This window comes from Protopterus annectens, chromosome 2.part0 (genome assembly GCF_019279795.1).
Source record: "Protopterus annectens isolate FY-2018-M chromosome 2.part0, PAN1.0, whole genome shotgun sequence".
NCBI classification, from domain to species: Eukaryota; Metazoa; Chordata; order Ceratodontiformes; family Protopteridae; genus Protopterus; species Protopterus annectens.
In genome coordinates this window covers 220,432,196-220,457,439 of record NC_056728.1, presented here as the reverse complement: position 1 = coordinate 220,457,439, position 25,244 = coordinate 220,432,196, and the positions used below count along the sequence as shown (strand labels likewise).

Genomic DNA, 25,244 nt, shown 5'->3' with positions numbered 1-25,244 from the left:
CACCCCTCAGACAGGGAGTCCAGGGCGATGGACAGTCTTGGAAAGCGGACTTTTGTTTCAGCTACCATTACTATAAGGGCACTGAATTACTTGGCCCACGTAATTCAACTGCTGCGGGACCTTGTGAAAGAGTACGCCAAGACTCCCCTGGAGTCCATGTTGGCCGAGGATAAATGGACCTTCGCAGCTCGTATGGCCACTCTCAAGTCTGTGTCCAACACGCCCATGCATTTACTCTCTCACGCCACAGAGGGAGCCGCTAGTGCTAGCGGGTCTAGCATCGCCTTAAGGTGTCATGCCTGGCTCCATCTTTATGATTTTTCGGAACACTTCAAGGCGTCCTTTGCTAATGCACCCTTTGATGGTTCGACCCTGTTCGGGAAGACTGTCCGCGATACGCTTGTCCAGAGCGAGAAAGACGGGAAAAAGCTGTCAGTTGTTGGGATCCGCTTCTCTAACCCTCAAAGGTCTTTTTCCAGGAACCATCGAGGGCAAAAGAAGCTGTGGTTCCAGAAAACTCAGCAGTCCTGGAATGCTCAGGACTCCTTCTCCCTCAGAGGCAGAGGGGGACAAGGTGGATGCTGGCCCAGAGGCAGAGGGGGGGCCGAAGAACTTCGGGTCACGGGAACCTTTTTCAGATTGACCCATGCAGCAACCCTGAGGAGTTGCTCGACTGCTTCTCTCTGGAGGCAGTTGGGGGCATTTTTCGATGCACCTAGCCCAATGGGAGTCCATCATGACAGATCGCTCGGTGCTTTGACTAATATCCAGAGACTATTCTATTCTCTTCACAAACAAGCCCCTTTACACAAGGCGCCACACATCCCACCCGCTCAGAGGGAGGCCGCGGCTTTGGAAATACAAAAGCTGCTAGAAAAAAGAGCCATCCAGTAGGTGTCCCCAGACCAGTCTGGATCAGGCATCTATTCCAGGTTCTTTTTGGTGCCAAAAAAGATGGGGGAACCTAAGGCCGATTCTCGACCTATCAACAATGAACCTATTCGGTGCCAAGGAAAAGTTCTGGATGGTCACGCTTTAATCCATCCTGCCCTTCCTGCAGGAGGAAGACTGGTTGTGTTCGATAGACCTCAAGGATGCATTACCATATCCTGATGGACAGGCAATCCAGGAGGTTCCTCCGCTTTCGCCTATGGGCCAGTCATTATCAATTCAGGGTCCTACCCTTCGGTCTCACCACAGCCCCCAGGGTGTTCACCAAGGTCATGGCAGTTTTAGCGGCCCACCTGAGACTTCAGGGCGTTCAGGTCTTCCTATACCTAGACGATTTTCTCCTCACCACCCCCACCAGGAATCTTCTCTTACTAGCCAGAGATTTCTTTCTCCGGATATCACCTCGGCTGGGGATTACCATTAATTTCAGGAAGTCTTCCCTTCAACCTGTTCAAGTGTTAGACTTCATAGGGGCAAGAATAGATTGTCTTCATGCCAGGGCATTCTTGACTCCAGACAGACTTCACAGCCTGGCACTTCATGTGTTAGCGCTTCTGCAGTCCCCTGCACCACCAGCAGAATTAGTCCTGAGAGCCTTAGGGTCCATGCCAGCAGCTATCAACCTGATCCCTTGTGCTCATCTGCATATGAGAATTCTACAGTGGACATTGCAAGTTCAGTGGTCGATACTTCAACAACCTCTAGATTTTCTGATCCCCTGAGCAGAGTGTGCAGAAATTCTCTCACGTGGTGGCTCTGATCCCGGAATTTGCAGGAGGGACGTCCTTTTGTTGCACCTCAACCCCAAGCCACGGTGACCACGGACGCCCCCCGCCTAGGGTGGGGAGCACTGTTCGGGCAGGACTGTTCAAGGCACGTGGACTCAAACCGAGACCGTTCTGCATGTAAATGTTCTAGAGTTGAGAGTGGTCCTTTTAGTGTTGCAGGCCTTTCATGCCTATCTTCCTCTGGGAACTATTGCGATCCAGTCAGACAATATGTCAGTGGTCAGGTATATCAACAAACAGGGTGGAACCAAGTCTTATCCCCTTTGTCGAGAAGCCATGAGAGTCTGTGAATGGGCAATCTTCACCAACTGCTTTCTGATAGCAATGCACATTCCGGCTCGGTCCAACATCTTGGCAGACAAATTGAGCAGAACTATCCTTTTTCCCTATGAGTGGTCTCTGAACCCTTGTGTAGCAGAACAGATCTTCCTCAAGTGGGGTCAGCCTTGCTGCGATCTCTTTACATTGCCATCCAACGTGAAGTGTAGTGAGTTTTTTGCTCTAATCCCCCTGACGGGGGAAGCCCCCAGAGACGCTCTTGTTCATGCTTGGCCACCCGGTCTTCTTTATGCGTATCCCCCGCTCCCGCTCATGACAAAATTCTTACAGAAAGCTTGCCGGTTGGGGAGCAGAATGATCCTCATAGCCCCATTCTGGCCTCGTCAAGTCTGGTTCCCCTACCTATGGTCTCATCTCATAGCTCCACCTTGGATCCCATTCCGGATCTGATTCATCACCCCTTGGAAATGCATCCTCCGAATCTGGGCAGCCTGAAGCTCACAGCTTGGCTGCTCCAGTTCCACTAGTTGCTAGGACTTACGGTATCTCTTCCCCTGTTAAATCTATCTTGGTTGCGGCACATAAATCCTCTACCAGGAAAATTTACTGTAGCAAATGGAGACGTTTCTCCATTTGGGCTTCACAGAGAAATCTGGATCTTTTTACCACTCCGATCCCAGCGGTATTAGACTTTTTGTCTCATATCTTCCAGCAAGGAGCCAGCTCTTCCATAGTGAAGGTCCAGCTGGCGGCTATTTCTCATTTCCATGTAGGGGACAATTTAGGCTCTCTCACTGCTGCCAGAATTTGTAAGACTTTTTTGAAAGGCACTTTTCTTCTGAGACCTCCTATTAAGAATCCGTCCCCGCCGTGGGATCTGACTGCGGTTATTCAAGCCTTAGTTGCGCCTCCTTTTGAGCCCTCAGCATCAGTTGACTTGTCATGGAAGATGGCTTTTCTGGTAGCTATCACCTCAGCCAGGAGAGTGTTAGAGCTTCAGGCTCTTTATATGAAACCCCCATATCTTGTGTTTCATAAGGACAGGGTGTCTCTCAGGACTAATCCATCTTTTCTCCCTAAAGTTGTTTCTGAGACAAACATTAATCAATCTATTAATTTGCGTGTTTTTTCCCTAATTTTCAGAACAAAGGGGACTGCAAACTTCATTTGCTGGATGTTCACAGGCAATTACGTTTTATTTGCACAGGACAGTTATCTTTTGTAAATCTGATCAACGTTTTGTTTCCTTTGCTAAGCCTTTTTTAGGCAAACCAGTCTCAAAGGTGACTCTCACTAGGTGGATTTCCCTCTGTATCATACAAGCATATAGAAAGCTTGGTTTCCCAGAACCAGTAGGAGTTCATGCTCATTCTACACGTTCTATGGCAACGTCTGCCGCATTCTGGTCTAGAGTTTCCCCTGGATGACATTTACTCAGCGGCTACCTGGGCATCCTCTCACACCTTTATTACTCATTATAAACTGGATTTGGTGTCTAGATGAAGGGCTTCCTTTGGCTCTGCAGTGCTCTGGAATATCCTTCCTTAAGGGCCTCCCAAGATTTTGAGTAGCTGGGGACTCTGTCCCACATGTTTCTCATCAAATGAAGTTAACAACTTCAGATAAAGAAGTTATGTACTCACCATAACGTTCCATCTGACTAGGTAAACTTCATTTGTCAGCAACCATCCCTCCCTCCTTCTCCCTTACCTTGGCGATTATTTTTACTGAGCTCGATGTTCGGAGTTCACAAGCTTGAGGTTTGTCCTTGGTTCAGGGGTCTCAGGTTTTAGTTTGTTGGTGTCACGTGTGGAGTGGCAAACTCGATCTGAGGATTGGAAGGAGGTTGCAGTGCAGTATGGGTAGGGGGAGGAGCTTGGAGCTTGGATCTTTTGCTTGGTATGCCGCCGGCTCGGATCCGTGTCACATCCGAAACCCACAGGTTGCTGACAAATGAAGTTTACCTGCTCAGATGGAATGCTATGGTGAGTACATAACTTCTTTTTTTATTGAAAGCCCTCAAACAAAAAACAGACACACATCCAATACCCTCTAAAACCTATTAACTTAATACTAACACACAAAACTATGTACACCTTCAAATATTGAAGTTTTACCCTCCTAATAGGAACAAAAGTCCCAAACTGGCAGTCACACTCATAGACTTGAGTTAACCTAAAAGAAATGTTATCCATTCTAACACGCATGGTGCAGCCTGTGCTTCTACTCTAAGTCCTAATTGCTTTTTCTTATCTTTATAGCTGTCCCAGTTGGGAAATCCCCTGAATGTTTTCAGAGAACATTAGCAACCTTGAGAAAGCCCCTAAATATTTCCAGATGACGTTAACTATATTGTGAAAGCCCCTGAATGCTTTCAGAGAACATTATCTCCTAGCCAGTTTCTCTTTTCTTCCCAGCCAATCACTCTCTACCAGACTGTAGCCAATTTCTCTGTATCAGATTGTTTCAATGGAAACATGAGAACCAGGCAGCTAGTTTCTCTTTATCAGATTGTTTCCATGCAAACATGAAGAATAGCTGCAGAATTGTTACTGAGCATTCATGGATTTGCTAGAAAAATCCTCATAATATTCAGTGTTCTTTTTCATTTACTTGCTATCTCTTAAAACTCATTACTAAATCAATCTAAGGTCTTTAATCCAGTCATTCCCCCATGAAAGAATGAGAAAAATGCACACTAGTTTTTCTTTTATCATGCTTTTTAACCAGGCTTTTTTACATTACAGTGCCTACATTTTTAAAACTGAACAAGAAGAAAGAGAGAAGAAAGGAGGAAGAAAAGAAAAAGAAGAACAGCAGCACCTGTTTACATTCCCCATTACACTGACTTTACTTATAGCGTGTAAAGAAAACCACATGCCAGAAAATTGGTACTATTTAAGAAAAAACATATATACTTACAGTTAACTTTTTCCCTCCTCTTCCCCTCCCCAAAACACTTCCAAACATTAATGACATGAAGTAAGGCATATGCTTTAGAATCGCCAAGTCCAACAAATTATGAAAAAGTCCAATATTTCCATATTTTCTTGTTCTGTCATATTTCACAAATATAATTATTGCATTGTAATCCCATGTTAAGTTACTGGTTTTGTTACTGTTCATCTCCAAAATCCTGTCTCTGCTTCATTTTCAATATACTCTCAATTCTTCTAGTCTACTCTCAGGCTCCCCTTCCTTCTCTCCAACATTTTCCGTTGAAAATTTTGAAAAGGTTTCACAGGTGCCTCTATGGTCTTTATTGCCAGAAGAACAAGAAGCAGAATCCCCTTCTGTTTCACAGCTTACTTTTTGTTGGACAATCTTTTATATTTCCTCCTTAGCATGTACTTCATCAAAAAATGATTTTGTCCCTCCAGGGAAGAATACCTTGCAGTCATCTGGGTACAATAGTTTGAATCTCATACCTGCATTTTGACATTCCCTGAATAGTAGAATATATTTGCTCCTCTTATGTCTGGTGTACAATGAGTAGTCATTCTCCACAAACACTCTGCTCTCTCTCACTTTTAGTACTTCAGTTTTGTCAGCATCAACTCCTTCTGCTTGTATGGTTGCATCTTTACTATTAAAGGTGTAGGTTGCTTTCTTCTAGCCAGGTTTGGAGCATACACACAATGAGCCCTTTCAACTAACAACTCCAGTCCAGCTGCTTACTTGTGCTTTCATACGGTTAATGCAGTCTGTTCCTTCCAGCTTCTCTGGTTTAGCTGAAAATCTCAGGTTTTCCCTGCATGCTCTGTCCTTTGATTGTATTAGTTTTTGAAACATCTCTTCCTGAGCAGTCTCATATTCAGCCACTCTTTTCTTCATTTCAACCTCTGATTTTTTCAGCTTTATCATCTCATCTGAATATCTGTTTAAAGCTTCTTCCATTTTTTTCAGCTTTTTATTGTTTGTATTGATATACTCCATCAGTGTTTTGTTTATTTTAACCAGGTCAGTATGCAGTTGTCATATCTTCCTGGAGGTTATTGGAAGTCATGGTTGAAGGTTGCATTACTTTTTGCTGAACAGCTGCAGAACTTTCCCCAGTCAGTGGTTCTTCCTCACTTTTTATAGCTGATTTTTTTCCTGGCATCCAGGCAGTGCACTTACCAGCCAGTTACTGAAATTTACCCATAAATACAGGTCTACTGGCCTTCTATGCTGAGATTCTGTTTTCACACTGGGAGAGCTAGAAATAAGCTGTTGCTCAATGTGCAACTATCTTGTAGGTCCTCTTGTATGTAATATGTTTCTTGGCAGTTTTCTTTCCGGGATTCTATTAAAAAGGGGCTTTTGTCTAGTTGGACTTTCCCATTACAGAAATGCAAATAAATAAGTACTTATTAAAAGCTGCAACAACGATAATGATCATCATCATCTTCTTTCGGCTGGCCCCGTTAGGGGTCGCCACAGCGGATCATCTGTTTCCATTTCTTCCTGTCCTCTGCATCTTGCTCTGTCACACCAACCACCTGCATGTCCTTTCTCACCACATCCATAAACCTTTTCTTAGGCCTTCCTCTTTTCCTGTTACCTGGTAGCTTCATCCTTAGCATCTTTTTCCCAATATACTCAGCATCCCTCCTCAGCACATGTCCAAACCAACGTAATCTTGCCTCTCTGGCTTTGTCTCCAAACCTTCCAACCTGGGCTGACCCTCTAATATACTTATTCCTAATCCTGTCCACCCTCGTCACACCCAGTGCAAATCTTAACATCTTTAACACTGCCACATCCAGCTCTAACTCCTGCCTTTTTGTCAGTGCCACTGTCTTCAACCCATATAACATTGTTGGTCTCACTACCCTCTTGCAGACCTTCCCTTTCACTCTTACTGGTACTCGTCTGTCACAAATCACTCCTGACACTCTTCTCCACCCACTCTATCCTGCCTGTACTCTCTTCTTCACCTCTCTTCCACACTCACCATTACTCTGAACTATTGATCCCAAGTATTTAAACTCATCCACCTTCGCCACCTCTACTCATTGCATCCTCACCATTCCTCTGTCCTCCCTCTCATTCACACACATATATTCTGTCTTAGTCCTGCTGACCTTCATTCCTCTTCTCTCTAGAGCATATCTCCACCTCTCCAGGGTTTCTTCCACCTGTTCCCTACTCTCACTACAGATCACAATATCATCTGCAAACATCATAGTCCACGGGGACTCCTGTCTGATCTCATCTGTCAACCTGTCCATCACCATTGCAAATAAGAAAGGGTTCAGAGCTGATCCTTGATGTAATCCCAACTCCACCTTAAACGCATCCGTCACTCCCACCACAGACCTCACTGCTGTCACACTACCCTCGTACATATCCTGTACCACTCTTACATACTTCTCTGACACTTCCGACTTCCTCATACAATACCACAACTCCTCTCTAGGCACCCTGTCATATGCTTTCTCTAAGTCTACAAAAACACAATGCAACTCCTTCTGACCTTCTCTGTACTTCTCCATCAACAATCTCAGAGCAAACATCACTTCTGTAATGCACTTTCCTGGCATGAAACCATACTGCTGATCACTAATCACGTCCCTTCTTAACCTAGCTTCCACTGCTCTTTCCCATAACTTCATGCTGTGACTGATCAATTCAATCCCTCTGTAGTTACTACAGCTCTGCACATCACCCTTATTCTTAAAAATCGGTACCAAAACACTTTTTCTCCATTCCTCAGGCATCCTCTCACTTTCCAAAATTTCATTAAACAATCTGGTTAAAAACTCCACTGCCATTTCACCTAAACACCTCCATGCTTCCACAGGTATGTCATCTGGACCAACAGCTTTTGCATTCTTCATCCTCTTCATTGCTATTCTTACTTCCTCCTTGCTAATCCATTGCACTTCATGATTCTCTATCCCCACATCATCCAACCTTCTCTCCCTCTCATTCTCTTCATTCATCAACCCCTCAAAGTACTCTTTCCATCTGCTCAACACACTCTCCTTGCTTGTGAGTACGTTTTCCTCATATCCTTTATCACCTTTACCTGCTGCACATCTTTCCTAGCTCGGTCCCTCTGTCTAGCCAATCGGTACAGGTCCTTTTCTCCCTTCTTAGTGTCCAACCTTTCATACAACACTTCATATGCCTTATCCTTAGCCTTCGCCACCTCTCTCTTTGCCATGCACCTCATCTTCTGTCTACTTTCTTCATCTCTCTGACAATCCCACTTCTTCTTTGCCAACCTCTTTTTCTGTATACTCTCCTGTACTTCCTCATTCCACCACCATGTCTCCTTGTCATCCTTCCTCTGTCCAGATGTCATACCAAGCACTTTTCTAGCCATCTCCCTTACTAGCTCTGCTGTAGTTACCCAGCTATTTGGTAACTCTTCACTGCCACCCAGTGCCTGTCTTAACTCTTCCCTGAACTCTACCTCACAATTACCTTTTTTCAATTTCCACCATTTGATCCTTGGTGCTGCCCTCACACTCCTCCTCCTCTTCTTGATCACCAACGTCATCCTACAAACCACCATCCTATGCTGCCTAACTACACTTTCCCCGGTCACCACTTTACAGTCTCCAATCTCCTTCAAACTGGCCTCCTACATAAGATATAATCCACCTGTGTGCATCTTCCTTCACTCTTGTATGTCACCCTATGCTCCTCCCTCTTGTTAAAATACGTATGCAACAACGATAATGATAATAATAATATTTGTCTGAAGAATGATACTCTAGTTCAGCTCAGTGGTTTGCTTAATATCTATTTTTTTCTATTGTCTCAGTGCACTAGCTGGGACAAGGAACTACCTGCTTAGATGAAGACACATTTCACCAGTGGAATGGTGACCTCTCTGATTTATTTTAATAATGTGAGGTATCAAGTGACTTTTATAGACAGTAACTGTAGTATTGCATTTGCAGAAGCAAAGAAGGTGATGGCAGATAGGCACAGCTCAGTTTGTCAAGCATGTCTATTTCATAGGTAAATACTAGGCTGTCAGTCTGTTGGCCATTACAATTAGCCAATAACCAAAGGTCAGAATCAAACCCTGATGTTCTTCGTCTTCCATTGCTGCAGTCCTGACTATTGGGTATAGTCCGCGTCCAGTCGGCCCGAATACCAGAGTATAAGGCTGACGTCGGTCAGAGCGCATTAGACTGACGTCAGTACGTCAGGGTACTAATGCGCATGACCGACGTCATATCCTCAGTCTTTTTTGCCGCATGGTCCGATGCAGAAGCAGTTTTGCGAGTGCAGGTTGGCGTACTGAAATACTTCCGAAACCGGAGTTTCAGACCGAAACAGAGTTGGCTAAGTACCCGTTAGAACATTTTAGTTTTTCTTGCCTCAGTATTTTACCGGATGTCAGAAAAAGTGAATAACTGTATTTCTTGTGGGAAACAGATACCTCATAGGGATTATCATACCTTGTGTATACCTTGTTTAGGGCCTGAGCACGACGTTGTTGGTTGCCGCTCTTGTGCTAGGTTTAACAAACGCACTATTAAGAGGAGGTTAGACTGTGCCAGGTTAGTGTTTGGGAAGCGTTGCAATTATAAAATGCCGCCGGATGCTCCGGCGCTTCCTCCAAGAAGCGCAAGGATAAAACAGTGAAGCCTAGGGTTGAGGAACCGCAGTCCCGGACGTCGGTTCTTTAGAAGGCTCAGTGGAGCCGGAGGTTTTGCCAGGAGTGTCTATGGAGTCCCAGGCAGAAACTATACTCTTACAGGATGTGCCTTCTCAGGAGGTAGGCCAGGCTGAGGGGGCTTCTCAGGTGACTGCTCTTCCCAAGGTAGTTAGGGCCTCCTTCTGTTGCCAAAACTTCTTTGAGAGGTAGGCCTTCTACAGCTTCAGTGGAGGCTTCTCCTAGCATTTCGGGTTCTGTACCTAAGAAACATATGCTTAAAATGGCAGAAGATTTGATTACTATGATTAGGGGTTCTATGCCCCGCCTGATAAGAGGCCTAGGGTGGAACCGAGTTTGATAGTTTTGAACAGTGTTCAGAGGCTTCAGAATCTTCTGTGGAAGATTTACAGGAGTATCCTACTTATTCTGATTCTGATGTGGATGATTCCACTCCTACAGCGTCTCCACCTGAGGATTTCTCATTTTCAGAGACTTTGCATTCCATGAGGGAGCACTTTAAATGGGAAGGCCAGGATTACTCTGACTCCAGGAAAAGGCTTAGGAGTTCTTGTTTTACCCCAGCATACGCCTTTAGCTATTCCTCCTGTATTGAATGTGGTGGAAGATGTTTTTGCAGAGGCTTCCCTGAACCCTGACTCTTTGCCTCCTGCTCCAGTTAAGCCTGATAGGTATTATAGGGTGCCCAAGCTCATAAATACTTGTTTAAGAGTCCTAGGGCGGACCCAGAAACTATTTCTCAAGGGCCTAAGGGTGTAAAGGCTTCTGTGGTTAAAAATCCTGTTCCCACTGATAAAGAGGCAAGGGCTTTGGATAGGTGGGGAAAGAAAGTGTATACTTCTTCCACTCTAGCCATGAGAGCTTTGAATTGTCAGTTTCACATGCTAAAATATCAGAATTATCTCCTTTCACAATTGAAATCTAAGGTGGATGCTTTGAAGGTATTGAGTGTAAAGAGTTGCTGGATTTGGTTCATGTGTCTGAACAAGTGGGTAAGCATTCTTTGCAATGTGGTTTTGATGCTGTACAGGCCTCCTCGAGGGTGGCTGCTACCAGTTCTGTTCTTCAGCAGGCATGCATGGTTGAAGGATCAGAATTTAGCTGAGCATGTTAAGACAAGGATTTTGGATGCTCCTTTACAGTCTGATGTGTTGTTTGGTTCGCCTGTGGAAGCAGTTTTAAAGAAGATGGAGGACAAGGCTAAGTCTATGCAAACTGTTAAAGATTTTTTGCAGGTGCAGCCACCAAAGTTTAGTAGAAATTGGCCTGCTAAGGGGTGGACATATCCTGCTTATGATTCTCAGTCTAGGGGTAGGTCTAGACGTGGTAGGGGCAGGGCTCAAGGTTCTTTTAGGCCTAGAACAGGAGTTCACCTGCTCAGACTTCTGGTGAGGGCAGGGTCAGTCCTTTCGTAAACAGACCCAATGACCTGTTTTTTCCACTGCCAGCAGATTCACGTCTGGCAGCTCCTTTGGGAGGAAGACTGTCTCTTTTCAAAGAAAATTGGGATCTAATTACTCAAGACAAATGGGTGTTGGATATCATTCACCACGGTTACAGATTTTATTTCCATACCATGCCCCCTTTCAAAGGCATGCCAGACGTTCCTCCTCAACAAAGAAAAGAGGCTCACAAGCAAATTTTGCAGTTGCTTCACATAGGGGCCATTCAGCCAGTCCCTGTATCAGAAAGGGGCCTAGGATTTTATTCTCGCCTGTTCCTTGTTCCAAAGAAGGGAAACACGTGGAGACCAATTTTGGATCTATCTATCCTCAACACTTATCTGGACATTCCCAAGTTCAAGATGTTGACGTTACAACAGCTTTTACCTCTGCTGGGCAAAGATCACTGGATGGTAACTTTAGATCTCAAAGAAGCTTACCTTCATGTGCCTATAAGGCTAAGTTGCAGGAAATATCTGCGGTTCCAACTGGAAATTCTCATTATCAGTTCTCTGCATTGCCCTTTGGCTTATCTACTGCGCCCAGAGTGTTCACAAAGGTTCTGGCTCCAGTGATAGCTTACTTCAGGCTTCAAGGAATTCAAATCTATCCTTACTTGGACGACTGCCTGATTCTGGCTCAAGAAAGGGAAGTTCTTCTACAGCACCTGGAATATGTTATCGCAGTGCTAAGATGCCTAGGGTATTCTGTGAACGAAATAAAGTCCAGTCTAGTACCCTCTCAAGACATGTGCTTTCTGGGTGTGAGACTGAATACAGCAGCCCAGATGGCCTTTTTAACCCCGGACAAACAAAAGAGTCTGTCACTTTACTTCCATCAACTATCTCATCAGTCCGTGCTGACTGCAAGGACAGTCCTTCAAGCATTAGGGTTCATGGCATCTTGTATTCTGGTGCTTCCCAATGCCAATCTGCATATGAGGAAGTTACAATGGTATCTCAAAAATGTATGGACACAGCACTGCCAGGATTTGGACACTGTCATTCAAATAATACCTTGCCTTCAAAAGGAATTCTTGTGGTGGGCTCAGGAATGTCACCTAAACAAGGGACTCTCTGTGACCCGGCCAGAGGCAAGTCAGATTTTAACAACAGATGCCTCGGACATTGCTTGGGGAGCTCATCTAAATGGAAAGTGGATACAAGACAAGTGGCCTGCCAGACTTCAGCATCTACATATCAACATGAAAGAGATGTTAGCAGTCCAGTTTGCATTGATGGCTTTCAAGGAGTTACTTCTTCCAGGGCAGGTGTTGATTCTAACAGACAACACAACTGTCATGTGGTACATCAACAAGCAAGGGGAACACATTCTTATCCTCTATGCAGGCAAGCAATGATTTTATGGGAGACTGCGCTAAGCCTGCAACTGACTCTTCAGGCAAGGTTTCTGCCAGGAGCACAGAACTCCTTAGCAGATGTGTTAAGCAGACAAATCATGGATCCCCACAAGTGGAAACTGGATCTTCATGTATTTCAGAAACTGACAGTGTCATGGGGAACTCCAGACATAGATCTGTTCGCTTCTCCACTAAACCACCAGCTGCCAAAGTATTGCACAAAGGGGTTTCATCACACGGCTTGGAAAGTGGATGCTCTGTCTTTCAGTTGGAAAAACCTTCATGTGTATGCCTTTCCACCTCTACCTCTTCTTCCAAAGGTACTGTTAAAGGTCAGACAAGACAGGCCAAGGATGATTTTGATAGCTCCAGATTGGCCTCGCAACACTGGTACCCTCTACTACGGAGTCTGGTAAAGAAGCCTCCATGGCCTTTACCTCTGATTCCTCATCTGTTATCTCAGAAGGACGGTCATCTGCTCAATGTCAAGCTACACTCTCTTCATCTAACAGCTTGGCATATTCTGTGTTGAAACACAGCAGGTCTCAACTTCCTCAACAAGTTTTAAATGTGATTATGGAAGCTAGAAGACCTAGTACAAGGAAAGTGTATGCAGAAAAATGGAAGAGATTTTTATTTTGGAGTACAGCAAAGAATTTGGAGATTTCTGAGCCTAATTTGAGTGTGGCTCTTCAATATCTTACTGAATTATTGGACAAAGGTTTGTCCTTCTCTTCCATAAAGATTCATGCTGCAGCAATTTCAGCTCACTATGATTGTGACCCACCTTTGTTTTCGCATCCTTTGTTCAAGCAGTTTCTTAGAGGGGCAAAGAATATAAGACCCCACGAGCTCCTACTCCTGCTTGGGATCTCAATTTTGTGTTGGAAAACTTACTCTACAACCTTTTGAGCCTGCAGCTACTGCTGAATTGAAATATTTGTCATGGAAGACTGCTTTTCTGTTGGCTATTAATTCTGCAAGAAGGGTGTCTGAGTTGCAGGCCCTTATGGCAGTAGAGCCCTTTTGATTTTCCATAGGATAGGGTATCATTACTAATCCTTCTTTTATGCCTAAGGTGGTTTCTAGTGTGGCTTTGAACCAAACTATTCATTTGCCTACGTTTTTGCAGATCCTCAAAATAAAGGGGAAAAGATTTTGCACACTTTAGATGTACACAGGCAATTGCGTTATTATTTAAGCAGGACTAAGGATTTTAGGCAGTCTCAGCAGTTGTTTGTTTCTTTTGCCTTGAGTTCTCAGGGCAAGCCTGTGTCAAAACAAACTATTTCTAGGTGGATTGGCTTTTGCATTGCATTTTGTTATTCCCATCATGGCAAGGAGATTCCAGCTGGGATTAGGCCTCATTCCACTAGGGCTACTGCCACTTCAACAGCATTTCTAAGGGGTGGCAACTAAGGATATTCTGGAAGCAGCTACTTGGAGTTCAGTGCATACTTTCTCTAGGCATTATCACCTTCCTATCTACTCTAAGTCTAGGGCTGGTTTTGCCACAGCTGTTTTACAAGGCATGTTGTCAGCTCCTACTTTTTATGATTTGCCAGCCTCCCTTACCTCTGCTTTGGGATTCTTAGTCAGGACTGCAGCAATGGAAGACTAAGAACATAGTACAGTTTTGTACCTACCATAAATGTAGATGTTCGAGGATTCCATTGCTGCAGTCCAATTTACCCTCCCTCCTTCCCCTCTGTATTTAGGGGTGGTTGTGTAGGTGAGTTTACATGCTTATATTTTTGTATATATATGGTTGTATATATTGTGCATGTTTTTGGTGCAGGTTGTTTTGGGACTTGTCTTTTTAGGGTCTTCTGACATCTGGGGCAAGAAAAGACTGAGGATATGACGTCGGTCATGCGCATTAGTACCCTGACATACTGACCGACGTCAGCCTTATACTCTGGTATTCGGGCCGACTGGACGCGGACTATACCCAATAGTCAGGACTGCAGCAATGGAATCCTCGAACATCTACATTTATGGTAGGTACAAAACTGTACTTTTCTTGTATTTGTAAGGTGAAGACCGTAACTATTATGCCAACTCTTCTCCCTTCCAGCTGGATATCCCAGCTATTTTTATTTAGCCAATGACTTACTTCTTCACATACATCTTAAGAATTGCTTTATGCTTGTTCTGTGCTTTCTTGAATAATGCCATGATTATTTTTTATCTTCCTTTCACGTTCACCAAACATTCTGTCAAGAAATTTGCCTTACATACACATGCAAATTTTGACAAGCATGTGTTTTAGTTTTTTTCAGATGAGTGATTGCAAAAGTCAACCTAAAGCAGTAGTGCAGGCAGAAAGTGCAAGATAATTCAAGAGTTAATAATAAGGCAGTTATTGTGGGAATGAGATGAAGTAAAATGAATTAAGCTTTTGCTAAGTGGAATCTCCAGTTTATCCAGTGAGTAGGGAAAATAACAGACAGGGTGGACCAAGTGGTCCTTATATACTGTTAGATACCATGTCCTCTTCTCACTCTGCAAGTGGTTAATTTTGCTGTTTTTATCTCATGTTCTGTTAGCCTGACCTGATAACAGTCATAAAGAATATAAAATAGTTGCCTGAGGACTTACTCAAGTAGGAAATAAAGTAATGGATATGTACTTAACACTGCATATTGCCATCTGGTTAAAAGCTCACAGCAAAGCTGAATTTTGAGAAGATGCTAGATCTGTTTTTTTTCCTCCTGTCATGCTCCAATTACTAATGTCACTTCTAGTTACTGGTTCTGGCATCCAGTGGAATTTAACCCTGTATATAACCCTATGTAATCTTATCAGTGTACCTTCCTCTCTTTGATTTTTCAGCCTAATTGCCATGCAAACATCTTAACTGGAGGACCCAGGAAGAGAGCAAGATTATACCTGCCATTCTGACCTTGTGTGACATTGATAGTGGCACTGGAGACAACGCATTATATATAGTAGTGATAGTGACAGAGGAGACAGAATTAGTTGCTTTTTTTTCTCAAAATTGTATTAAGGAACAGCTGTCAGAAAAGATATGGCAAGGAAAGGACCAAAATAATAGCAACATATTAAAATACATTGCATCCGTCATATAACAAATCATAAGGTAAAAAAAAAAAAAAGACTTAAGGCTGTCATAAACATACCAAAGAACAAATTTAAATGGCCCAGTATCCATACCATTACTTTGAAATAGTAAACATGAAATATGTAACATTATCCTATGATGGCTTATGACATTGCTAATATCAAAATGGACAACAGCTGTCAAAAGCTGTATCATTTAACTTATAATTCACCCCGGGAATCACTCCAATGGCTCTACTCGACAGAGGCACTAGGAACTAAGGTTGGATGGCACGATGACAGGATAATCCTATGGGCTAGGCTTGTAAAGGCTCCAGGGCCATTAGCCTAGTACATACCTATGAACTTATGAACCTATAAGTACTTGTATCCCTACTGCCCACTGCCTTAGTTCTCTTATTCAGTCTTACATGTCCCCTTGACTATCTCCTGTTACATTAATGTCATATGTTATCTCTTTCCTTCTAGATTCATCTAACCCAGAAGTTATTCACATCAACGCACTTCAGGATATAACCTCTAAAGTGGAAGAGTATTACAAGAAAGGATATGTTGTTGGAGCAATTCACCCTGTTATGCTATCTGTTGGAAGGAGACGGCACTTACCATTTTCTTGCTGGTACAGAACTGTTTTGTTCCGACCAAAACCACGGTAAGCCATCAGATATGAACTGTAACAAGGGTAATTCATTTTTCCATTTCTGATACTTGCTATTTAGTACATACCCCCCCCCCCCCCCAACAGTCAGGCTGCTGTGCAGAAAAGCAGTCAGATATCTATCTCTGCTGTCTATCACATTTTCCCTTTTGCTCTTTCTTGTCTTTTACATCACAACAGGTTTGTACTGGTGTTTGCACATTCTTTGTTACAATGTTATCATGATTAAGTTGGGAAAAGCATATAATCTTGATGACAGAATGAAAATTACATTAAGATTCAGAAATACTTTTAAGTCTGAATTTATTATTCAAAGTAGATAGACAGGATATTGTTCTAGCCGTAACTGTAATGTATTGTATGGAAGTATAGTTTATTTCTAGGAAATGCATTTTTTGTAAACATCTTTTTTGCACAAGAGTCATTGCACCTCTAATTTTGTTCACACCACTTTTTACTTTCTTCCCGTCCTCTTCCCTCCATGGCACATAGGATATGCATTGTTGCCAGTCCAGTATTTACACACTTTTAAAATCATATCTGAAGCTTGTATGTAGGAGGAAGATTCAAATACTCAGAGTGTGAGCAATATTGTTGAAAAATTAGTCATCCCTTACCATGCATTACCATGGTGGTTGTTAAGCTGCAGCTCAGAGAGGATAGTAGTCAATAAATTACAAAATATAATTTGAAGGTAAATTGAAGAAGTCTCACTTGTGTATGTAAAATAAATTTAATATAGTTAATTGTATTATGTGTTCATTCATTTGTATCTGTGGGTTTCTAACTGGTGGCAGGAACTCAGAATTTCATGATACAAAGTAAAGAACTTTCAGTCAGTGTTTTTGGTCTGGATTATGCATCTGAACTGAACAAAAATGTAGTCCGTGTTTTGTCCATGGTTTCAGAATTTGCTTTCACAAGGTCTTTGCAGGCTGGATAGTAGAAAAATGTAAAGTTTAAATGTATTTGCAGGTTGCCAGAATCTCCTTCCATTATCAGTCATAGTTAAGGGCTACAAGTGTATTAAAAATTGAATGTTTAAATCTGTTGTTTCAAGTCTTGTCATTTCTCTTGAGGTGGTGATCAATAATCTGTGCCTTATAAGCCTTGATTTGTATCCTGCTTCCTAAACATGCCTGGCATTCCCAGTGTTCCAGCTCTGTTTGTTCCACTTGAGTTTCCCTCAGCTGACACCTGGAAAGGATGGACTGTCTTTTTCTCTGAGACTTAACAGTCTTACAAAATTATTATGCAGGGAAGATGCTGACAAAAAGGACTTCACCTCATGAAGCATCACTAATTCATATTAACGACTAGGATTATTACTGACTACGTCATCAGAAGTCAGATAAAATATCTATGATATATCTATAATAATATATCTATAAATATGTTTATATCCTCCGTTCCACCACCACAGCTACAGTGGCTGTAAAAACCTTGACAGATGTTTCCACCCTTTTAACTTTAGGGGACTTTAAACCACAGCAGTGCTAAAATACTGCAGTATATGGTTCCGTTTCTGTTTGTATTATTTACTCATTTTCTAGAATCCACTTTGTCTTATTCAGGGTCATTGGGATGCCAAACATATCCCAAGAAACAGTTGGCATAAGGTAATGAATTAGTCTCAAATGATACCCATCATATGACGCAAACATTTACCACACAGCATGCACATTTACAGCTAATTTTAATGATTGCCACTTCATATAACAGCATGTCTTATTTCCAGGATGCCAGCAAAGGCACAAAACACCACCGTGGCTGCTTGCATGATAACCCCCTGGCCCACTCTTACCAAATACCCAAGACAGAGGAATGAATGGTATGAGCTCATAGCGGGAGCCTCAGTGGTTTGTAGTCATGGAAGGAAAGGGTAGTTATAATTAAAAAAAGGCATATTCAGTTAATGTATTACATGAGATACTTAGCTGGTAGATATTTTTTTTAATAATTCTGAATCAGAAGGGTGCCGAAATTGGGTCTGTTGTCAGACACAGAGTGGGCTGAAAATCGAACAATAAGTATTGAAAGTTCACTCACCATACTTTCATTTCATCGACAGGGTAAGTACTACTTGTCCAACACTTCCCCGTCTCACACATGGAAGGGTTTCAAACCCACCAAGGTGGGCAGCTTTGCCCCCCCCACCTCCCTTACTATATATACCAACTCCAAGACCGCACTATAGTGGAGAAAAGGGGTTTAAAACACTTCTGTATGCGAGATAGGAAAGTGATGGACAAGTAGTAACTTACCCTGTTGATGAAATGAAAGTTCACTAAGTAAACTTTCAATGCTTATTGTTCGATTTTCAGCCCATTCTATGGCCGTCAATAGACCCAATTTCAGCATCTTCTTGACTATTTTCTGTACCACTACATACAATAGTCATCCGTACTGGTAATCACCTTTCTTGTGTTGGCTTCTTAGAATACTTTCTGCTATGGATATAATATTCTTTAAGGTTATTATTGACCTTAAGGATCTGCATCAATATCCCCCCCTCTTTCTTTCTCTAATTCTTGAACTTCTCCCCTACTTCATTATCATCCTTTTCCATTCTGAATTATAACCTGCTATTATTAGGTATATGAGCCTTAAGGCCCTTAACTGTGTAGCTCTATAATATCCCTTTGAATCAGGTTATCCTGAACTACCTAATTCTGTAGGAAGCCACAACTTATCCCACTTAACTCTTGCCTTTTTCCCCTCCCAGATACATTCTTTCAACTCTTTATTAATTATTGTCCACAACTTCTGTGGTTGATAAAAATATGCCTGACCCATATGTAAAACTAAATGGACTAAAAATATTTTCACTGCTTGCATCTTGGAAATTATTCAAGAGTTAGTAAGGACGACAGAACTATCTTCAGAAGTTATAGCTAGTGAGTGCGATACAGTGAAGGTGGGGTCTAAAATAGGGTAAAAATAAAAGTGAAATAGATATGGTTAAAAAGTAATAGAAATTACTTAGAGGAGGTGACAAAGGGTGAAGTACTGCAGAATAAGGAGAATTTCAAGAGCTTCTGGTTTCTCAGTTTTTTTGTATTATCTTTTGATTAGTCTCTTCCCACATATCCTTCTGTCGTAACAGAATCCTTTTAAATCCATACTCCTAAATAGTTCATCTTATCACATCCCCATAAACATGGGTATTGCTGAACTCATTCAAGTGTGGGTACATAATTTACGGCTATAGCCTTTGTTCAATCTTCATTAATTTTATATCCAGAAAAGAATTTGAAACTGTCTCAAAATATTCCACAAGACTGAGATGCCCTTTTCTGGATTTATCAGGTACAAAATGGTATTCATCCATCCATCCTCAATCCCTTTCCAGTTTTGCACATGGGGTTGGGATGTCACTTTCAACAGTGACAATCTTCTCGAGCCAAGGTTTACACCACCAAGTATCATCTGCAAATAAAGCCAACTTTTCAAAATTGTCATGCTAATTATATCTTTGCATTTCTGAGTCCCTTATTTTCTTTGTCAGTGGTTCTAAATATAAAGCAAATAAAGCAGGAAAGAGGACACCCCTGGCTAGTACCTCTATTCAAACACAACTTATGTGAATGGAACGTTCCCACTTTAATTCTTGTCTCTGATCTTTCGTATACCTTCCTAATTAACCTTATTATTGTATCAGGGAGTGCAGATGCTTAAATTGCCCTACTCATAAATCCCCAGCTTATTCTATTGAATTCTTTCTCTGCATCAAGACCCATTAACAACAACTGTATTTTCTTACATTCTGCTTCCCACTGGATCATTATTCTATTAATGTTATCAAATGTTTTCCTCCCCACCAAATTTTGAACTCTATTGTCTAATATAGATAAATACTTTATAATCATGATTTAAAATTGAAATGGGTCTACATGAAGCTGAGTCTGATGGGTCTTTACCTTTTTTTAGGTAATACAGCCACCACAGCTTTCTTCCAAGATGTTGGTGCTTCCCCTCATTTTAAAATACTGTTACATAAAATCTTCCAGAACTTTATCACTTTCTTCCCTCTTAATTTCCAAATTTCTAGAGGAATACCATCTGCCCCTAAAGAATTTCCTGAAGATTGATTATACAGCACCAATTTTATCTCATCTTCTCCTATCTTAACTGTTAGTTGTTGAGCCTTGTTTACCTCTAACACTGGCATAATTTCTTCTGCAAATATATAATTTTGTGTTCTTCTTTATTTCCACATTTCTCTGCTTTATACATATTTTCATAAAATGTCTGAGATATCTCTAATAACTCTACACAATATCTGGTTATTTTTCTTGTTATAGACTCTATAAGTTTAGTGACAACCTTTTCTGCTTTCTGTTGTCTAAGTCATTATGCTAAAAGTTTTTGTGTTCCGAAGTTATCAAAAAACAATTGCTTAACAGCAATCTTTCTGAAGTCATGCACAATGTTTAGATACTCTATTTTTTTTCTTTAACATTCTGCTATTTGCCTGTTCTTGTTCTGTGAGATTCTCCCTGTTCTGCAATACTTCAACATTTGCCAGCCCCTCTAAGTAATTTCTATTACTTTTAACGATATCTATTTCTCTTTTATTTTTACCCCAATTTAAACCCCAATTTCATTGCATCCCACTCACTAGCTATAACTTCTGAAGATAGCTCTGTCTTCCATAGTAACTCTTGAATAAGTTTACTACCCATTACTTAATTCTTCTGTTTTTAACAGGTAGGTAGGTGGGAAAGTGCCAGTGTCTCATTTTTTTTACTTCTTTACCCTGCATTTTTATCTTTTTTATCTGTGCACATGATATGAAATAGTTATTGGATGTTTGTCGAAGCTTTCAGTTAAATGCTTATGCTCATGGAAAATATAATATATATGCCAGATTTTGTGAGTCGTTTCAGTTTATATTTCTTTCTAATTTCTTGTTTTATATATATACAATAACAGTAGATTGCCAGGAACCCAGTATTACTGCTGCACAGGTTAAAACAGCACTGTCCAAGGCCAAGAAAACAGCTTCTATGAGACCTGACAGTATCCCTGAACTACAGAGTGAACTGGCACCTCACCTGTGTGCCCTGTTCAATCACAGCCTCACCTCAGGCTTTGTCCCTACCAAATGGCGCACTGCTACATTCATCCCTCTCCACAAAGGAGGAGTGACTACAGACTCTGGGAACTATCGCCTCATTAGCCTAACGAGGCTGATATGCAAAGCTATGGAACGCATCATCATGGACCTAATAAACAAAGATATAGGGAATCTCCAAACTCTGGATACCACACAGTTTGGTTATGTGAAGGGTAGCTCATGCCTGCTCAACTTGGCCAACTTCTTTGTGTCAGTCACCAGAGCTGTGGATAAAGGCAAGGTGGTTCACACAGCCTTTCTTGATCTGGCCAAGGCCTTTGATACCATTCCCCACTCAGGAATCATAGAAAAACTCACTATGCTAGGCATCAACCCCTATATCACTAGGTGGGTTGCAAACTGGTTCACAGATAGAACCCACAATGTGAAAGTAGCTGACTCCAAGTCAGACTGCCAGCCAGTCACTAATGGAGTTCCACAAGGTTAGTCCTGGGTCCTCTCCTGTTTGGTATATACTTCTCTGACGTCCAGGCCAACACGAAGGGATGCTGGCTGACAAAGTTTGCAGACGATTGCAAGTTGGGAGCTGTTATTAACTCCCCAAGTGATGTTGACATCCTCCAGAAAGGCCTCACTGAGACCAACGACTGGTGTCAGATCCATTGCCTTAAGCTCAGTGCCAAAAAATGTGTCGTCGTCCCCTTTGGGAAAAACCCGGTTCCCATGAATTACCACATCAATGGTAGTCCACTGAACACAGAAGGAGTTATAAGAGATCTGGGAACACAGGTTGACAGCAACCTCTCTTTCGACCACCATATTGCCACTGTGGTCAGAAAGTCCTTCTTTGTGGCACATCTCATTACTAAGGGTTTTGCATCCAGGAAGAAAGAGGTCATTGTCTCCTTCTACTCTTCCTCGTTAGGCCAATCATCGAGTACAATGCCCCATTTGGCATGTACCTCACTAGACACCTGCAACAACTGGAGAGGCTGGAAAAGTATCTCACAAAGAGGATTCTAGGCCTTAAAGACTTGTCCTATATGGACAGACTCAAAAAAACTCCAGCTATTCTCTGTCTCTTATCGTCTACTTAGAGGCGATCTCTGCTTGACTTACAAAGCCATGTCTGACCCAGCTCTGTTAGAAATGCTACATCTAAAGAAATTCCAATTCCTCCGCACTACATGCTCCAGAGACCTCAACCTCATAATCAACAGAACGTACTGGAGGGACAGGTTCATAACCCAGAAACTGCCCATGCTATGAAGTAGACTTCCCATACATGTCAAACAGAGCACCTCAGTGGCCCTCTTCAAGAGGAATCTTGATAAGTGGATGAGAAATAGAAAATTCACCCTAGGGATCACTCCAGTGGCTCTACTTGACAGAGGCACTGGGGACTAAGGTCAGGTGGCATGATGCCAGGGTAATCCTGTGGGCTAGGCTTGTAAAGGCTCCAGGGCCATTAGCCTAGTACATACCTATGAACCTGTGAACCTATACATGCACACACACATATATATATATATATATATATATATATATATATATATATATATATATATATATATACACACACATATATGCTTCTGTTTAGCCTTCCTCCCATTACTCTTCCTACCTTCGGTTTGCCCATTTAGATAATTTCTTTGTACCATTGTTGATACTATGCTACTGTCTACCTTTATTTATTCTTCCATACCATTGCTGGTAGTTAAATATTTTCTCTATCTTTGCTTCTCAAAAAATACCTTCTGGTAGAGTTTATCTCTTCTGCTTTCATTCCTTGTTGTCGTTATGGCTGATAAGCCAACTGGATTTAAGAAGTTCACTTCCCGTGGGTATAATTTACCCAATTCTGATTCTGATGTCTGTTGTTTAGGGCCTTCTCACAACAAGTTTCATGTGAGATATTTGCAAGCTTTATTTCAAGGGCTATTAGTGATAGGCGGAATAAGCTCATCCTGGAAGTACTTTTACCAGTTTCTTCCTCCTCCATTGCTTCTACTTCTGGGGCTCAAACCCCCTCTAAAAAGCATAGGTTATCAGAGCCAAAGGAACACACAAAACACTCTCCACCGTGGTCTTCTTAGTTTGCAAAGCCGCCCTCCAAAGTCTAAAAAGTATCAGATCCAACAACCTCTGTGGTCAAGTCTCCTTGGATCTGGAGCCTGAGATTTTCTCTAGAGCTGGTTTCTCTCAGACTTAGGTCTCGATTTCTCCAGGAGACACCTATGAACCCATCCCGTCCTCCTTTCACAATTTCTTCACTCTGGTTCTCCCATAGTCTTTCTGAGACAAATGTGGACAGGATGATGAGAACGTTTCTTACAGCACAAATTCAGATGGGGGTGTTGCCGGCTTCATCTCCCATTGTATCAGTGACCCTTCAGCTACTTTCTCACCCTGTTACAACTTCTTTGTCAATCCAACCCATAGTTTTGGAGCCATAGGATCCAAGAGCACTGAGAGTTGAAGTATCGGATCCAAAGATACCACCTTCTTCTTCAGATCCAACTTAATCCCTGACCTGTTCAGTGCCGATCATTTCTGAGCAGGATGAGTCTCGGAGCCAAAGCATTGGTGCTGGATTCGGGTGGGGTGGTTGACTTTGACTCTGAGGTTTTTGGAACCATTGCTTCACCCTTAGAGTTTTGGCGCTGGAAAGTTCAGGTCCAAGTCCCTCCTTGGAGAGGAGATCTGGGAGAGGTGGGAAACTGGCTGAGCTGAGAGCTTCTGCTCCCATGAGGTTGGTTTTGGCCTCTCCTGGACGCTCTACCTTTGACGTAGTGGAAAAGATGTTCTCCCACCCAGGAAGTGTTGTACTGTCAGTTCTTCATGTCATATATCCATTCCCCCTGTGGATTTGAGCTCTAAGTCTCATTACCCTTCTCCACAGACAGCCAGCCCGTAAAAGCTTCCAGACAGGTCCTGTTCAGGAACTGCCTGTCTCTTCCGATACCTATCCAGAACATCCCAATGAAGAGGTGCATAGGAAGAGAAAGTGCAACAGGAGGCTCTTAGATTCCCATCAGGAATCTTTAACTGAGGCACTGATTTTGATGAGGGGAAGATTCCCCGAGGTCCCCACCTGAAGATGCCTCCTTCTTTTCCTCCCAAAGCCTTTCCCAAGAGGAGTTTGTGTTCCTGGAAGCCTTCAGGTCTGGCCCTTCTACTTCTTGGGTTACACCCCTGGTTGATGACCTTATTGACTTATTGTCCTGTCAGGCAAGGAGTGAACCAGATTCCATGGAGCCTATCCCTTCCATCCAGACAAGATTTTAGGAACCCCCAAAGACAGTCAGTACTGGAGTAAGGGTATTCCTGTAGATGTTATTATTGTCGCAGCAGCCACCAAAAAGGAACTAGCTGAACAGAGTCCCTCTGTCCATCCCCCTAACAGGAAGTATAGGGTGTTGGACAAGTTTGGAAAGCGTGTTTACACCTTGGCAACCTTTGCCTTATGTTAGCTTAATGACCTGGCACATTTTACTAGATTACAAAGGGATGTGATCAAGGAACCCTCCAAGACTACCCCAGGGTCCAGTCGGCAGAGGAAGAGTAAAGTTATTCCTCCTAACTGCCCACCCTACAATCTATAGCCAATGCGTTCGTAAGGTTAATATCTCACACTGCTGAAGGTTCCTCACGGGCCACTGGTTCAGGCATAGCAATAAGGAGACATGCCTGGATGAGACTGTGTGATTTTGCAGAGCCATTTAAATTTTCTTTCATCAATGCTGCTTTTAGTGGATCTTCCCTGTTTGGGCCCACTGTTAAAGACACACTTTCCCACAGTGGGACAGATGGAAAGACCTTGTCAGCTGTTAGAATCTGTTTCTCTGCCCTGAAAAGACCTTTATATAGGAATCAGCATGGTGGTAAGAAGATGTGGTTCCAAAAATCTCAAGGACCTTTTCTGTACTCATGTGGGGATTTTTTTCCCAGAGGCAGAGGGGGAAATAATAATGGAAGATG

General features: G+C 42.4%; 1 protein-coding gene across 1 annotated transcript in view; it reads left to right on the top strand.

The window, feature by feature from the left end:
• The window catches only part of RFTN2 (raftlin family member 2), a 1,293,449-nt gene that overhangs the window by 174,125 nt on the left and 1,094,080 nt on the right, over nt 1-25,244 (top strand). The window contains exon 2 of the mRNA XM_044060680.1: nt 15,994-16,177. Within this exon, the coding sequence (XP_043916615.1) occupies nt 15,994-16,177 (184 nt within the window). The remainder of the gene's footprint in view (nt 1-15,993; nt 16,178-25,244) is intronic.